The 15,797-nt window shown below is 59.3% G+C and overlaps 1 protein-coding gene across 6 annotated transcripts; it reads right to left on the reverse strand.

Annotated features, from left to right (window-relative positions):
- Positions 1–152: 152 nt before the first annotated feature.
- On the reverse strand, positions 153–14,748 carry FURIN (furin, paired basic amino acid cleaving enzyme). Of its 6 annotated transcripts, none has more exons than XM_074318144.1 (16): positions 14,725–14,748; positions 7,528–7,869; positions 7,065–7,163; positions 6,860–6,955; positions 6,406–6,534; positions 6,218–6,294; positions 5,839–5,927; positions 5,155–5,327; positions 4,507–4,719; positions 3,967–4,067; positions 3,741–3,844; positions 3,536–3,653; positions 3,249–3,428; positions 2,723–2,847; positions 2,519–2,629; positions 153–2,281 (listed from the first exon to the last, which is right to left on the reverse strand). In XM_074318144.1, exons 2-16 carry the CDS (start codon positions 7,702–7,704, stop codon positions 1,698–1,700), a joined length of 2,376 nt encoding a protein of 791 aa, XP_074174245.1. In that variant the 5' UTR covers positions 7,705–7,869; positions 14,725–14,748; the 3' UTR covers positions 153–1,697. The 6 variants fall into 6 exon arrangements, with proteins under 6 accessions (XP_074174245.1, XP_074174246.1, XP_074174248.1 ...); XM_074318145.1 differs by lacking the exon at positions 14,725–14,748 and adding an exon at positions 11,316–11,582 and having other exon boundaries at positions 3,741–3,841; XM_074318147.1 differs by lacking the exon at positions 14,725–14,748 and adding an exon at positions 11,316–11,582 and having other exon boundaries at positions 2,523–2,629.
- Between the last annotated feature and the right edge of the window lie 1,049 nt (positions 14,749–15,797).

Genomic DNA, 15,797 nt, shown 5'->3' on the forward strand with positions numbered 1-15,797 from the left:
TCAGCAGACAGACTCTGAAGCCCTTACTTGGGCCCATCTTGAGGCAGGCAGGACATCACAGTGGGCATCTCATGCCCTCCCAGCCCCACCTCCACCCCGGATGCAGTTCCAGGGTCCTGGAAAGAACAGCAGCACCATACTGGAGACCAGGCCTGGTTTGCATAGTCTGCATGTTTAATCACTTTAAAACCTCTAACATCATCTCGTGTCCATTAAATAGAGCCAACAATGCTGGGCCTGTTTAAATTACAAGAAACAAAATCACTGTGCACCAACCCAGTATCTTACAAAACCAGCCGGGCTGGCCACAAGGAGGTGGGGGTGAGAGGGCACCCCTGGGCAGGTGAGTGGGTGCCAGGAGGGGCTCGGGGAGAGAAAGGAAAGGGGGCTCCCAAACAGAAGGGGACTGATTGTCCTAATGGGAGGGGTGCAAAAGGCACGTCAGAAGAGGGGAACTTGGGAGGCAGGGCAGGTCAGTGCTTTCTCCGCCAGGGCACAGTGTTGGAGGGGGCACAGTGCCACCGCCTGCCCACCCCTGGCACTTGGAGAACCAGTGACCCATGAGCCCTTGGCACGAGCCCCATCTGAAACACGGACAACCGCTCGCCTCTCCCACAGCAATCCCCCTTTCCTAGGGCCTAACTGGCCTGCCTCATCAGAACCTGGGGCTCAGTTTCTCCTCACTCCCCAGCAACATGTTGTAGCCCCCCTACACCTCAGGGCCAGGGCAGCCGGGGGAACAGCAGGGTGGACAGTGGGCGTGTGAAGGTGGGTGGTCCAGCTGCTACCCCCGTGAAAAATACAAAAAACAAACAAAAAAAAAATAAAGAAAAAAAAATCAGCATCTTAAGTGAAATAATCACAAAGTGAAAATATATCCTCAAACAGCCCCTGAGATCCCCACAGGGGAAAGCAGCATCGGGTGGGAGGCGGGAGAGGCCGGCTGGGCCACCGTCCCTCCCCACCACCCACCCAGGGGCTCCAGGACTGAGTGCCAACAGCCCAGGCAGCCCAGGGCTCAGAAAACAGGGACTTGGGCCCTGGCGGGAGGGGAGGACGGTCAGGACGCCAGCGTGGGGCTCACCTGGGCCAGCCTCGCTCAGCGGGCAACCAGCTGTAGTGAAAGGGACACACACACATACATGTGTCACACGCACACCCTGGAAGCACCTGCCTGGCCTTGGTCCCTTCCTTCCATCACTGCTTCTGCCTGAGGGTCACCAGAGGTGGGGGTCCGGGTCAGGGATGCACAAGCCCTTGGAGAGGTGGCCTCCTCCTTCACATCCCCCCTAGGCCAGCCTCCCTGCTGCCTGGATGGGGACCGTTATTGCTTTAGAGGGACAGGGAAGGGGCCAGAGCTGCAGCCGAGCCAGGAATCCCAAAAGGGCTACCCCTCTTCACTCTGCAAGGAACTCTGGCTGGGGTCTGGATGACCCTAGAAAGCTGCCCTGAAGGTTTCACTCCTTTCTCCACATGGAGGGGGTACTGGGGAGGGGTGAGGCCCTCCCCTGTCCCCCAGCTGGTCCTGGGGCCCCACCTCAGGCAGCCAGGAGGCCCAAGAGTAGGGTGGGAAGCTGTCTCTGCCCCTCCTGCCTCCCAGCTGGGCTCTAAACCCAGTCCCAAGATAAAAAAATACTTTGGTGAATTAAAAAGTGCCCAAGGAGGGGGGGGCTTGAAGGGGCGGCCACAGGCGCTCGTCAGAGGACACTCTGGTCTCTGATAAAGGCGGTCCTCTCGCCCCGGCCCTCATCTTCCTCTGAGTCAGATGGGCACTCTTGCCAGGCCTCGGGGGGCAGCCCCTTGTAGGAGATGAGGCCACGGTCCATGGTGTACACCTTCACCCCCCGGAAGCTGAAGCCTGAACGCAGCTGCAGGACCAGGAAGACGGTGATGAAGACCAGGACGATGAAGGCGCAGCTGAGGCCAGCCACCACCTCAGGCAGGTGTGAGGGCAGCAGCCCTGCCCGAGGTCGTGGCTCCGCCTCCCCCACCAAGGGTGGCCGGGGCGGCTGCTGTGGTGACTCTCGGCTGCTCTGGCTTTGCCGGGAGCATGTCTGCTCCACAGGGTCCAGGGAGGCATGGCTGGGACAACTGAGGCAGTCTGTGGGGGCTGGGCCCCGGCAGGTGGCACACAGGGGGTGGCAGGGGGCACAGACGCTGGCGCGGATGATCTCCACATCATTCTCGGTGCTGTAGTGCGTGTCGAGGACTTGGGGAGCAAAGCCTGGCGGGCAGTGCTGGACACAGCTCTTCTGGTGCAGGGAGAAGCCTTCCTCACACACTGTGGGCATGGGAGAAATGGCGGGCATTGGCGAAGCTGCCCACAGCCCTGGGGCAATGAGCCCAGGACCAGGGCAGCCCAGTCCCCCGTCCCCAGGAGCTCCCAGCCACAGACCCGTGTCACCCAAGGGCCCTTGTGTCCCTCCAGACCCCTCTTCTGCCTAGAGCTGGCATTCAGGACAGGCACCCTCTGACGTCCAGCCTCAAGCCCCAAACCCCAACAGCACCCACTACTGACCCACACAGGCCTGGCTGGATGTGAGAGTCTTGCAGCCACTGCTCTCAGGAGGCGTGGGCAGCCCCTCAGGGGCCGTGCCGTACAGCACAAGGGTGAACTTGGTCAGCGTCCCTATTCCGGGTAGGGAAGGAGGCCGGAGTGAGGGGGCATCCAGACCCTGCTGGCTGTCCTCCTGGTTCCCCAGCCCTCAAGTGCCACCCATACCGTAGTTGTTGGCTTCGCTGGTGTTTTCAATCTCCAGGACCCACTCGCCAGAGGGGTCTTCGTCCCAGGAATGGGTTGTCATGAAGGCCCAGTCATTAAACCCATCTGCGGAGTAGTCGTGTGGCCTGGGGGAGCGGGGTGCACACAGCCGTCTGAGGCCTCTGGGGGACCCCACTGGGAACACCACGCCCACCACAGAAGGACCACACACCCTCCCCCAGTGCAGCACCAACCCCACACTGGGCTGGAAATGCCTCTTGGCTCTGATTCCCAGGAGGCCAGATGTTCTTAACCAGAAGATTCTGGAAATATGCAAGGGTACTGCGCATGGGAAGGCACACAGATGTGGCACTTGGTGGGTGGAATCAGGGATTCCTGCAATATGGGGCTCCCACAGGACAAAATCATCCTTCCCAAAATGCCGAGTGTCCCCACGGAGAGTGTTTGCTGGCCCTCGGGCTGTGTGAGTGGATGAATGAACGCACGCGGCCATGGGGACGGGCTGGGCAGGGGACAGGGCAAGCACCTGGCGGCCAGCAGGGTGGAGCGGGTCCCCATGGGGCTGACCAGGTGGATGGCCAGGTCACCGCGGCGATTGTAGGACAGGGTGAGGCGTGCCTGCGCGTGCTCCAGCCGCATGATGTGGCTGGGCTCCCCCAGGCAGGCGCTCACAGTCTTCCGCACCTCCAGCCGCTTCCCAATGTCCCTGCGCAGACAGCAGTGCCGGCCGTCAGCCTGGCCAGAGGGACCCCCGGGCGCCCCCTGCATCCTCAGGCCCCACCCGCCCCCTCCCAGCCCGGGTGCGGCCCTCACTTGGGCTCCGTGAGGATGTCAATGACGCACTTCCGCTGGGGGGCCACTGTCGTCCAGTTCTGGGCCAGGGCCACCATGGCACCCGCGTCCAACAGCCCGTAGCCATACGAGTGGCTCACTGTGGGTGGGGAAGGCGGGTGAGCTGGGAGGCACAGGGTGTCCCTCATCCACGCGCCCCACCCAGCCCACTGAGTGGGGTCCCCACCTTTCCGGCCCACGCCGTTGGTGGCCCAGTCGTTAGCATTGAGGTGCGCCGGCTTCGAGGTCTGGACGACCAGATGCTGCATATCCCGCCAGGTGAGGTTCCTACTGCAAAGCAGGGAAGGCTGGGGTCAGGGTCTGTGCAGAGAAGCTGGGGACCGAGGGCTGCCCTGCACAGGGCACTGATGAGGACAGACTTGCCCCTCAGCCCCCCACCCCCTGTCGCTTACTTGGCTTCCAAGGTGAGAGCGATGATGCCAGCTGCCAGTGGGGCAGAGGCCGAGGTGCCCGTGTGCGACTCCGTACACTTCTGCCGCAAATCAGTGGTCACCTGCCCGGAGAACAGTGGTGGGTGGAGGGGACCAGGGAGGTGACCTGCCTGCCCTCCCTCTAGCCACAGGCCCTGGCACCACGGCTGGCGTGGCGAGTCAGGGCCAGTGCCCCTGGGCCCCGGCCCCTGTGGCCTTGCTGCAGATAGGCCTATGTCTGGCCCTTTCTGGGCCTGTTTCCCAAGGAACATGGGATGGCACCAGGCACTGGAGATCAGTAAGGGCAACCACCGTTTTTAGGGGAGTCTGTATTTCTCAGGGGTTTCCGAGAAGGCTCCATGGCCCCCAAGAGTCATAAAGAGCCCCGCCAGCTCCCAGTCCATGATGCTGGAGCCCCTGTCACCCAGCCACTTGACGTGGGCGGCAGACGGGTTCGGGCGGAGCCAGCCAGCAGCCCTGTTCCCCAGCCCAGACCCCGGCCCGCTCCTGGGCGAAACTCACGATCTGCTTCTCGTTCTGGTTGCCGCTGCTGTAGGTGGTGGCCAGTGTGGAGGAGCAGGCCTCGCTGTACCAGGGCACGTTACCGAACTGCGTGGCGCTGCTGATGGACAGCGTGTAGATGCTGTTGGTGTAGCCGTCGCAGTTGCAGCTGTCATGTTCCCGGCCCCCGTTCCCCGAGGCCCAGACAAAGATGGAGCCCAGCCCCCCACGGCCCTGTGGACAGAGTGGGCTGGGGTCACTGGAGAACAGGACTTGGGGGAGGCCTGATGGGAAGAGACACTGGTGGAGACTGGAAAAGCTAGGGCCTTGTTCTCAGGGACCCTCTATCTACCCCCCACCCCAGGTGAGGCCTGTGCTGGGTCAGGTATACATGCAAGTGTGTCTGTCTACGCACAAAAAACAGACCTGGAGCATCGGCAAAATGCTCAGAGTGGTGATTCCAGGTAGTGGAATTATGGGTGATTTTAAATTATTTTGTGCTTTTTCTGTCCTTTGAGTGCCTTAATGTTTTAATTAATATGCTTTGTGTAAAATTAAGGTTAAACCAAAGAAAAAAATAAACAGGAACAGAAAAACACAAGGCAGAAAACTATGGAAAACAGAGTGCCCAGCACGCCCCCAGAGACTGGGCCTGGACCCCCGCCTCACCTGGCTGACCCCCCGGAAGAAGGCCTCCTCAGCAAGGCGGGCTGGCCCATCCACGGTCTTGCCGTCATCCTCGGGGCCCCAGCTGGCGCTGTAGATGTGGATGTGGTTGGGGTTCAGGCCCAGCGAACGTGCCTCCACCGCATCTGTCACCTCACCGTCCAGCATGCGCACCCCTGGCCGCAGAGGGGGGCGGGGAAAGGGATGCTACGTGGGTTCAGCTACCAGGGGCAAGCCCTGGAGCACACCCAGCCCTGCACCCAGAGGATGGGAAGGGGAGGGCACAGGCTGGCGCTGGGACACCTTAAACCCCTAACTGCCTGGCCTGCTTCTGTCTCTCTAAGACAAGACCCAGGGAGGGGAAAAGGAGAACACCCCTGCCCTCACCCACACATTCTGGGCCAGAGCACATCTCTGGGCTTCCAAAAGTGTGCGGGTGAAGGCCTGCCGTGTCAGGCCTCAGAGTGGGCGGTGAGGTTGTCGGGCGGCTCCTGCTAAGAAACACTCACCACCCCACAGCACAGGGCCACCAGCACGGGTGGTTCAGCTCTTTGAGTTGCTAAGAATCTTCTAAGGAATAGCCATGTGGTCAAAAGGATCCACAGTGGGAAAATGGGCACTGGCCAGATGGGAAGTGGGCAGAGAGAAACCCCTCCCAACAACAGGGTGGCCGAGGCCCACACCCACCTCCAATGTGGGCGTTATAGGCCACACCCACGCCACAGACGCCGTTGTTGGCCACCGCAGCCACCTCGCCCGCACACCGTGTGCCATGCCTGCCAGGACCAAAAGCACAGCGTTAATGGTGGACAGAGCCTGGCATGTGCAGCCTGAGAAGAGTCAGCGGCCACTCCACCCATGACCTCTGTCCCACGTGGGAGCACAGCACCCTGCCGCATGCTCCTCAGGCTGTGGCTACCTCTGCTCTGAGCAAACCCTCCCATAGAGACCCAGTCAGACCAGGACTGCGGGAAAGACAGCAGCATGTGTTTGAAACCAGGCTCCGCCCTTCCCCCTGGGCGGAAGGGGAGGAGGGAGGCGGAGGCCAGGCACTGCCGGTTCTGACCTGTTGTCATTCATCTGTGTGTACCGAGGCTGTGGGTCGGGGTCCTGGTCATTGACATCGAAGCTGGCCCCAGGGTCCTGGAAAGCATGTGGTTGTTGCCGGGAGCAGCCTCAGCAAGCTGGCTGGCAGAACGGGGCCACCCCTAGACACGCTCACTGGGGATCGCCGCCTCCCCACAACCTGCTCACATAATTGCCTGCCAAGTCCGGGTGGTTCTTCTCGATGCCGTCGTCCAGGATGGAGACCACAATGCCGCGCCCCGTGTAGCCCTGGGCCCAGGCCTCCTTCACGTTCAGGTCCCGTTGGGTGACACCAGACTGTGGAGACACCCCCCCAATCACCCGGCACTTACAAGACATGCTGGGCTGTGTGAGGCCAGGGTACCTTGAAGAATCTCTTCACATCCCCGAAACCTCCTCTTCCACCCACCCCTGCTGCTAACATGCCACCACTGTTGTCTGGGCTCGGCGGAAGTGTCAAGAACTCTGGGAGGGCACCCCAGGCTTAGCGGGAGGGCTAGGGGGAGACTGCTCAGCAGACAGAAAGAAGAATGAGAGGGGGCCTCACGCACCCAGGGGACCCCTCAGTGGGGAGGTAGGTGCAGCTACAGAGGAGGACCCAGGACCCAAGGAGGCAACATACCAGATACCACTGCTGGGGAAACTTGGGGTCCGTGGGCTCCTGGTACACGTCCCGTTTGATCCGTCGCTTTGCCACCTGCTGCTCCAGCCACAGTACCTGTGAGGGGGTGAGGAAAAGATGGTGTGGGCAGAGGGGGAGGAAGAGAGAGGCACTCCTGAGAGCAGGAAGAGGAGGTGGCAGCAGGAGGGGCTGGGGCGGCACTCACTTGGGGCTCCCTCTGTAAACGGCTGTGCCGCAGGCGGTGAGGCGACAGGGACCGCTTTGTCACAGCTCGATGCCAGAAGTGGTAATAGTCGCCGAAGATCTGCAACAGAGCAGGGAGACTGAGCTGGGCTTTCCATCTGTCAGTTCCAGGGGAGGGGGGACAGGGGAGGACGACAGGCTGCAAGGGGAGGCACACAATGGCATGGGGAGGGTCATCTGCTCTCTGCCCAGGACCCAGCAAGGTGCAGGGGACCAAGGGGGACTCCACCTTCCTGAGGGATGCTGGTCCTATGCGAGAAGCCCAAAGAGAGGGCAAGCCACTGCGCCCATCTCCCTGGCACCCAGAACATGCCCGAGAAGGCAAGCCCGTTCCAGTGCCAGAACGCCTGCCCTCACCGCCTCTACTCCCCGCCCTCCTCCTGAAATGTCATAGGCCTAGGCCAGCACGTGCTAAGAACACCTACCTGGCCCTGGTTGAGGAAGCCATGTTTGCGTGCCACGCGGTCAGCCACAGCCGGGCCTCCAGGGATGTGCACAGCCCAGGTGTTGGTGAAGACCTTCTGGCCATGGGCATCAGCTGCCAGCAGGACCAACGGTCCCGCTGCTGCTACCACCCATAGCAACCAGGGCCTCAGCTCCATGGGGGGCGGACAAGTGGCTGGGACCCCGGAGCCCTCGTTTCCTTGGCCTGGTCACAGGGCCTTGGCTCCCACGTGTCAACTCACTGCCTGTGGCCCGGGGCTGACTGGCGGGGGCATGGGGCCGAGACTGGCAGGGCTGCGGCAGGAGGATGAGGGTTGACGGCTCTGAGAGGAACCAGGGGGAAAAAGGAAAAGACAGTCAGTCCCTCACATCCTTGGGCTAAAATAAAACTGCCTTCCCATGCCATGGCTCAATTCAGGACTGAAAAGGGGCTCTGGGGAGAGGGTTAAAAACCCAGCACCCCAAGGTCAGCCGAATAGATGGGCAAATAGACCCCTCCCTCCCCCCCACACGCACACAAGTCACTTTCCAGCTACATTCAACAGAAGTGGGAAGAATATCACAGCTTGAGTCACTCAAAATCAGAAACTAAATAAATTCTTGCCAGAATCAAAGTAAAAAAGATGGGTGTGTATGGAATCACAGTATGTACATGTGATTCCATCTTGTTTTTAAAAAACTATTTATACATGTACGTATATTTGTATATAACCACAACCAAAATCTAGAAGCACACTAAAATGTTAACAATGGTTCTCCCAAGACGGTGAGAATTACGAGTAATTATTTTCTTCTTTGTGTCACTGTATGCTTTCCAAATTACCTAAGTATATTTTATAAAGGAATAAAATGTTGGCTTTTTGAAGTTTCTTAATTGGCAGCATCTACACAGCTCACTAGAGGTTTCCTGGTTCAGCCAAGCAAACCCAGCTCTAGAGAATTATTTGCAAAGACACACAGCCCCTGGGAAGAAAAAGTGGGAGACCCTAGGTGGGATAGGGGCTTTGGGGGCTGAGAACAAGGGATCGCAGTGCCTTCCCCTCCCACTATGGCCTAGACCCTCGGCCATCATCAAAGTCAGGGGGCCAGGCTCTTTTTTACTGTTTCCTGGGGAACGCTGGGGCCGCCCAGCGCTGTCCCGCCCGGGCCTGGGCCTGGGCCTGGAGGCCCCCAGCAGTCCCCTTGCTCGCGCCACGCCCACCAGCCCCCACCAGCCTTGCGTAATCCGAGCCGGGCAGTCAGGGCAAACACTGGCTGCTGAGCCAGGAGCGCCAAGGTGAGGTTGAATCAATAGTCCGTGTGTTGTTTTTCTTCCTTCAGCAAACAGAGAGTGGGACCTCTCTGCCTGGGGCCACATAACTGTCCCCACATAGGGCCCCTGACTAGCCAGAAGCCAAACCCCTGGGGTGGGGAGAAGCCGGGGAGGTCCCAGCGGGACTGCTGGGGGTACCCTGTCTCTGTACAGTGTCTGGCCACAGGGCCCCACTTGCCCCACCACTCCCATGGCTCAGTCCCAAAGGAGGCCATTCTGCCAGGCGGCAAAGTTAAGCTCCCTGGGCCCTGGGAACTGGGAACCCCTTGCTTCTCCAGGGGCTGTACTTCTGCTCCTGCTGCGGTCCTACCATGCAGGCTGGGGGGACTCAACACAGTTCCTGAAGTATTTTCAGTTTACACCAAAATAACCTGACAGCTGATGGCAGCAGGCATTCACAACGCAGCTAGCTCCTGCTCACCCCGAGGGGCAGCGTCCACAGGGCTCAGAGGGGCCTGGAAGCCACAGCCCCAGGATGCCTCAGGGGTCAAGTTCCAGAAAGCCAGTCTGAGCACTGGCTGGGCAGCCAGATTTCTGGCCTTAGGGGGTGAAGGAACCCCAAGCCCCTCATTCAACAGAAGATATGGAGCCCTGCGGGCAGAGCAGGATGGGAATGAGGCCTATTCTCCCCTCTTGCCACCACAATAGCTGCCTCTTGGGTCCAGATGTTATGCAAAGCCCCACCATTACCACCACGGTGCTGTGAGCCCTGCTGGAGCCCCCAAACCAAGACTGGGTTCATCTGGGTCGAGCCCAGGTTCTGCCTGACTGTGGATGGAGCAGCTGCTTGGTTTTAAAGGTGATTAACCAACTATTTAATTACCTTGCAGCACCCGGAAAGGAAGCAGGCTTCAGGGACAACCAAACAATCCCCAAGCAAGGGCGTGCTCCCTCTGCGCAGGATTCCCAGCCATGGGAGGAGGGATATGGCTCCCACAGAGCCCTGGTGCCCCCCACACAGCCCTGCCTCAGCATCCTGGAGGGAGCCACGACCACCCCCTTCCCAAGAGGGCAGGAGCTGAAAACAATGAATGAATGGGCTTCTCCCCACCCCCATCCCAGACTCTGACTCACCCTGAGTTCCAGTTCTTGCCTCCCCGTGATACCCTCTCACATGGGACTCAGCTCCCGGCTGTGGCCAGAGAGAGCTGTGCGTGCTCTTCCTGGCTGTGTTCCTTCAGGCAAAGAAGCCCTTTGCCCAGCCCCAGGAACCTCGGGACACAGCCACTCCAAGGTACCCACACAGAACCTCCCCCCAGGTCCCCCTGCTGCTTCCCAGACACTGGGGGTCTGGTGCAGACAGAGCTGCCTGGGAAACTCGATCCAGTGTGTCCTTCCAGCAGAAGGACACCAAGCCAGGTCCTATTACAGGCACTGAAGGGCTCCCCTGAAATTGTGACTTGTCTCTGTTGACTCACATTTGCTGTGTAATCTAAGTCACTTCCTCTCTGAGCCTCAGTTTCCTTGGTGGTAAAAACTGCTAGACCAGAGGTTTTCAAACTTTTTTTAAAGCCACATAATTCTTTCTTTTTTTTTTAATATATCAAATCTTATGTGAAAGCCCGATATAGTAAGTAAATACTAACACTGGGGCCACCGCGCTCGAGCAGGGTCAGGCGTGGCCACGCTCCTACGCCTGTCCACACCTGGCCAGCAGCTGCCCCGCGCTCCTAGCCCACATCACCGCATTTCCCTCGCAGTGCCCAAGTCAGAGAGAATTCCAACACCCTCCACCTAAGGAGGATCTGTATCCCCCAGGGGCGAGGGAGTAGGGGACGGCGGGAAAGAGCTTCTGAGCTAAGTGACTGCTGTCAGACCTGTCTAGCAAGCAGGCCGCCCCTCAGCCCAGCCACCCCACGGGGGCAGTAGGGGCCTCGGCCAGGCCTCCGTGGAAGGCAGCCCCAGAACCTACCTGAGCCGGCCTTCCAGCGCCGCGGGTCGCGTACCTGAGTCTCTGGCCGCCCAGGTGTGCGGGCGGGGGCGAGGCCTCGGCCGGGAACAACCCCCCCGCCCTCCGAACAGCTGCTCCTCCCTCCCCAGGCGCGGAGGGGGCGAGTCGGCGGCGGCCCCCGGAGGACGGCGGGGAGGCGGGAGCGCCGGGCGGCTCTGGAATTCTGTCCCCATCCCGCCCCCGGAGGGGCCCCGCAGCGCTTCCTGAGGTCAGAGGGCTCGCCCCGGCCCCAGCGGAAAAGTACCGGCGCGGGCAGGGCCGGGGCCCAGGCGGGCGCGCGCTCAGGTGGGCTGCGGGCACCCAGCCTGTTCCCCGCGGCTCCACCCTCGCGGCCAGCCCCGGAGTCAGTTCCGACAGCCGGGCCCGGGGGCCCCCGCGCAAGCGCCTCTGACCCTCCCCGGCCGGGCGCCGGGGCCGTGGAGCCCGCTCCTCCCGCAGAGGGCCCAGTCCAGCGGTTCCCCTGGGCCCGGCTCCGGCTCCTCGGGCCCCGCGCCCTCGCCGCTTACCCTGGGGAGCCCGGGCGGGGAAACTTTTCCAGGCGAGCGCCGCGGCGGCTCGGGCGCCCCTTGGCCGAGCAGAGAGCCCGGCGGCGGGGCCTGGGCTCGGCGCGCTCCCCGCGCCCGGCAGTAGCGTCACCGCGCGGAGGCGGGAGGCGCGGCGGCGCGGCCTCGGCCCGGCCGGCGACCAGGGCAGGGCTCGGCCTGGGCTCGGGCTCCGGCGCGGGCGGGGGCAGCGGCCGGGCCGCGGCGGCGCGGCTTGTTTACTCCGGTCCTGTCAGCGGCTGCGGCGGCCCCGGCTCCTCCTCCTCCGCCGCCGCGCCCCTCCCCCGCGCGGCGCCACCTCCGCGCTCCCGGCCGCGGCGGTCCCGGTCCCGCCGCCCATGCCGCCGGGGCCTGAGCGGCTGCCTCACGGCCTCCTGGGGCGCCCGTCGCCTCCGGTTCGCGGTAGCTGCGGGTAGGAAGCGGGGCTGCCGGGCCCCACTGCCCGCACCCAGGCCCTCGGCTCTTAGCGCAGCTAACTCCCGGGCGGGCGGCGCGGAGACCCGAACTTAGAACCCGGGGCCTGGGTAGGGAAGGGCTTGAGTCGTTCGGAGCCCAGTCTCGGCTGGATTCTGGGGGAGCTGGTCCTCTCCTCTCCCCACTTCCCACTCCTGAGCCGTGAATTTGGGCATGACTGGGTAAGTGCCCTGGATGACAGACGTGGGACACCCCACCTGCAGTGGAACTTCACAGCAGCCAGCAAACCAAGGGACCTACTGTTAAAGCCACGATCTTATTTGCATCTATATATACAGGTGGATAAGCAGAACAAGCCCACCTCCTTTTAACTTTTTTTTTTTTTTAACACCAACCGCCTGTCAGGCACCAGGCCAGTCACTTTATATTATCTCCTTATGTACATTATTTAATCCACATAATCCTTTCAAGCTGACATTATTAATCCCATTTTACAGATAAGCAAACTGAGGCGCACAAAGCTTAAATAATTTGCCCAAGGTACCAAACTAGCAAGCCTCAGAGCCTGGAAGAGGTGTGGGGCTTTGGCAGAGTCTGGATCCCAGTACTTGGAATATACCAGCCGATTCCCCTCCCTCCCTGGGTTCCTGCCCTAGAAAACGTCTGTGCTACTTGGCGAGGCCGCCCTTGCTTGAGCTGAGAAAGAAAAGAGGGGAAATGTGGCCAAGAGCTCCCCAGGCTAGGTTATTCCAAGGTCACAGAGCAGTCTCTGCCCATCCCTTCCTGTTCACTGTGAGATAACGTGGCAGCACAGTATTATCCTGTGGCCTCCTTAACACAGGTTTGGGGACAATGATAAAAACGAACACCGCCCAGTGCTTACTAGGAGCCAGGTGCTGTTCTGAGCTCTTCCCATGTAACTCATTTCTTCCTCACCACGACCCCCATGAGGTGGGTATAAATACATTTTCCTTTAGGCACCTTTGATGTATCACTGTCTACATTTTACACAGCACAAAACCAAGGCCAGAGAGTTGAAGTAATATTCCTAAGGACTCACTATGTGAGAAGTCAACCAACAAACCTGGTTTCAAATCCCTGTAGCACTCTTTTCTATTATGCCACCTTAGACATAGTACTTAACTCTGGGCCTCAACTTACCCCTCTGTAAAATGGAGATAATATTTAACTAATGGGCTAAGATACCATTTGGGCACCCTTACAAATGCTGCAAAAACCGGAAACTCCAGAAGAATGTGGGGTCCTGAAAGCTGGGCTGGGACATAAGTCTGGTTGGCTCCCTCTGAGAGAGGGAACTTTCCCTGACAAGGAGCTAAGATCGTAGGGGCCACCCTGGGGTAGCCCCCACCACAGTGCCAGCCACTCTTGGGAAAAAATACTTCTATAGTCTGAAGCAGGAAGTGAGTCACGGTTTCTCCTTAGTCTGTGAGCAAGAGAATCCCATTGAGGGAAACGTGGGACAGGACTGGCCCCACCTAGTCTCGGAGTCTTCAGTGCCCTTCCCACTTGTCCTTTGGCCTAGAAGAAAGGTCAACCCGGACAGAAAGCAATACTGGCTGCCTCTAGGTGCCCCACCCATCCTGGAGGCTGGCTGCAGGGGAGCAGTGGGTCTGAGGAGGAAGGGCGAGCTCTGTCTCAGATGGATACCACCCCGCAGCAGAGACATGGGAGTTCCCAGTTCATCCCCGCCAGGCTGGCCCGGCAAGGCTGCCTGTGGCAGAGGCAGCATCCTTGAACTGTGTTGCTCAGAGGTGCATCACAGGGGAGAGGAGAGCACTGAGCAAGTGAGCACCGGGCCTTGCTTCGCCCTGAGCTTCCCACCTTTGTCCCTCTCCTATTTTAGGGTTTCACGTGTGATTGTATCTTATTACAACTCTGTTGCTAAAAAGAATTTGGAAGCCACTCTCCTTGAGACCCCTCTGGAGGGAACAGCCCTCTGGAGAGTACCAAGCTTGCCTCGTCTGGTGACTGCTAGCCACTGGAACAAGTCCTGTATTATTTTCTTTATCACTCCCAAGGGTTCATCTGAGGCCGTAAGGCCGAGGGAGCAAAAGCACCTGGAGCCCAGGTCCCCTGACTTAGGAGCCCAAGGGCCTCTGGATCAGTTTATTAGATCTAACAGCAGTCCATAGGATGGGGACACCTCGTGGGGTGACAAGAGGGAGGGAGGACGACTGGTGGGCAGGAGCAGGCCGCTGGGTAAGGCCTGAGGGAGGAAGGGGCTATGAAGGGCTTCCCACCTTCGCAGCAGGGGTCAGGGAGGAAGGGGCCAGCCAGCCATGCCTCTTTATCCTTGGACTTGGGGCTGACCTGGGAGGCTCCCAAGAGCAACCCTAGGCCTATAGTTAAATCTACTCGGTCAACCTCACTCCAGGAACTCCCCGTATCCCGCTGGAATGCTCTTGGGGGGTCCCTTTCTCTCAAAACCTCTTCCCCGCTTTCAGGCTCCTCAAACAAAGCTTTCGCAGCAGCACCCACACCTGGTTTTCATCAAAATGTCTACACCACATGCATACACGCAAAGGAGGGCGCACAACAAAACATTAAGTGGTGTTTTCTCTGAAAGGGTGGGATTTGCGAGCTTTTTTGTTTTCTTCTTGCTTACCCACATTTTCAAGAATGTCTATAATCTCTTTTGCAATAAAAGAATCAAACCTCAAAGTCATGCAAAATCGAATAAAGCATGGCCACACTTCACCAGTTAGCTCCAGCACCCCTGGAGTCCGTCCTGACCACCCCGGGCCACATCAGGCCCGCCTATCCCTTCCCAAGGCAGGACCCTTCCAGTTCTGTCTAAACCACTTTGGAAAACTTCCTTTGTATGACAGGCGAACAGGGTGTCTGTGGGCGGGGGGAGGAGCTAGAAGGGATTTGGTGGAGATGCACCTGGCATGGCCAGCCCTCCTTCTCCCAGTTAAGGGGGTGGGTCTGCACTTACCTTTTAGTAACTGGTTCTGCCGAGTCCCAAACTCACTGGTCGCTTTAATGGCTCCCTTCTTCTGCCTCTGTGTCTTCTGCCTCACCTTCAATGCCCAGCTAGTGCTACCCAGAACTGGGCACCTAACAGGTGAGCTGGGTGCAGTCTAGTCTGACAGACATTCATCGAGCACGTGCTGAGTGCTGGGCCCTGGGGCCTCTAGTGAGGGCCTTCGCGTGTCTCCCCAGGAAGCCCGCTCAGGTAGATCCGGAAGGAGGTACCTGAGACCGCCAGAGTCTTCCTGAATCTGTCCTACTGTGTGGCCTTGCAGCTCCAGGAAGCCTCTGCCCTTCCTTCCTCGATTCAGAAAAGTGAAACAGCTAATTATCATGACTTCTTGTTGACTCTTCCAACCAGTTCCGTCTTCCAGAACGGGTTTCTCAACCTCGGCACACTGACATCTTGGGCTGGATCATTTTTTTCGTGGGAAGTATCCTGTACATTGTAGGATGTTTAGCAACATCCTGGTCTCAAAACACGAGGTGTCAGCACCCCCACACCCATTAGCACACACAAAATTGTCACCAGGCTTTGCCAAATGTCCCCTGGGGAACAAAATTGTCCCTAGCTGAGAACCACTGATCTGGAGTGAGGAATGGGAATGGCACAGGAGGTGGGTGGTATGCAGCGTGCCAGGTGGCAGGAGTTGTCTGCTGGGAACTGTGCACCGAGACAGCTGGCAGCGAGGGAGAAACTCCCCAACCCCAAACAGCCAGGCATGGCAATGCAACAATGGAGCCATTTAGTGTTCAGGGCAAACAGTCCTATGTCTCTCACGACATCTGAGGACATGGCTTTCAGTAATGTTAACCATCATGCTGAATCAAGGAACAATCACATTGATCACACTCTGTTTCCAAGTGGGGAAGTCGGTGAGACAGCTCTGCATTAAATATGTGTTTAGAAGGCAGACCGGTGGTTGCTGGGAAGGGGGATGGCGGGGGGGGGGGGGGGGCGGGCAGGAGGAACCTTTTGGGAGTGATGGATATGTTCATTATCTAGATTGTGGTGATGGTTTCACGGATGTGTGCAAA

The sequence above is a fragment of the Rhinolophus sinicus genome, linkage group LG13, assembly GCF_036562045.2.
Source record: "Rhinolophus sinicus isolate RSC01 linkage group LG13, ASM3656204v1, whole genome shotgun sequence".
In the NCBI taxonomy this organism is placed as follows: domain Eukaryota; kingdom Metazoa; phylum Chordata; class Mammalia; order Chiroptera; family Rhinolophidae; genus Rhinolophus; species Rhinolophus sinicus.

Excerpts from the sequence above, each read along its gene's own strand:
- FURIN (XM_074318144.1), bottom strand. The coding sequence starts at position 7,704 with ATGGAGCTGAGGCCCTGGTTGCTATGGGTGGTAGCAGCAGCGGGACCG. Across the intron at positions 4,068-4,506 it reads ACCAGAACGAGAAGCAGATC|GTGACCACTGATTTGCGGCA; the intron begins GTGAGTTTCGCC and ends TTCTCCGGGCAG. Across the intron at positions 2,282-2,518 it reads ATCCAGCCAGGCCTGTGTGG|TGTGTGAGGAAGGCTTCTCC; the intron begins GTCAGTAGTGGG and ends CCATGCCCACAG.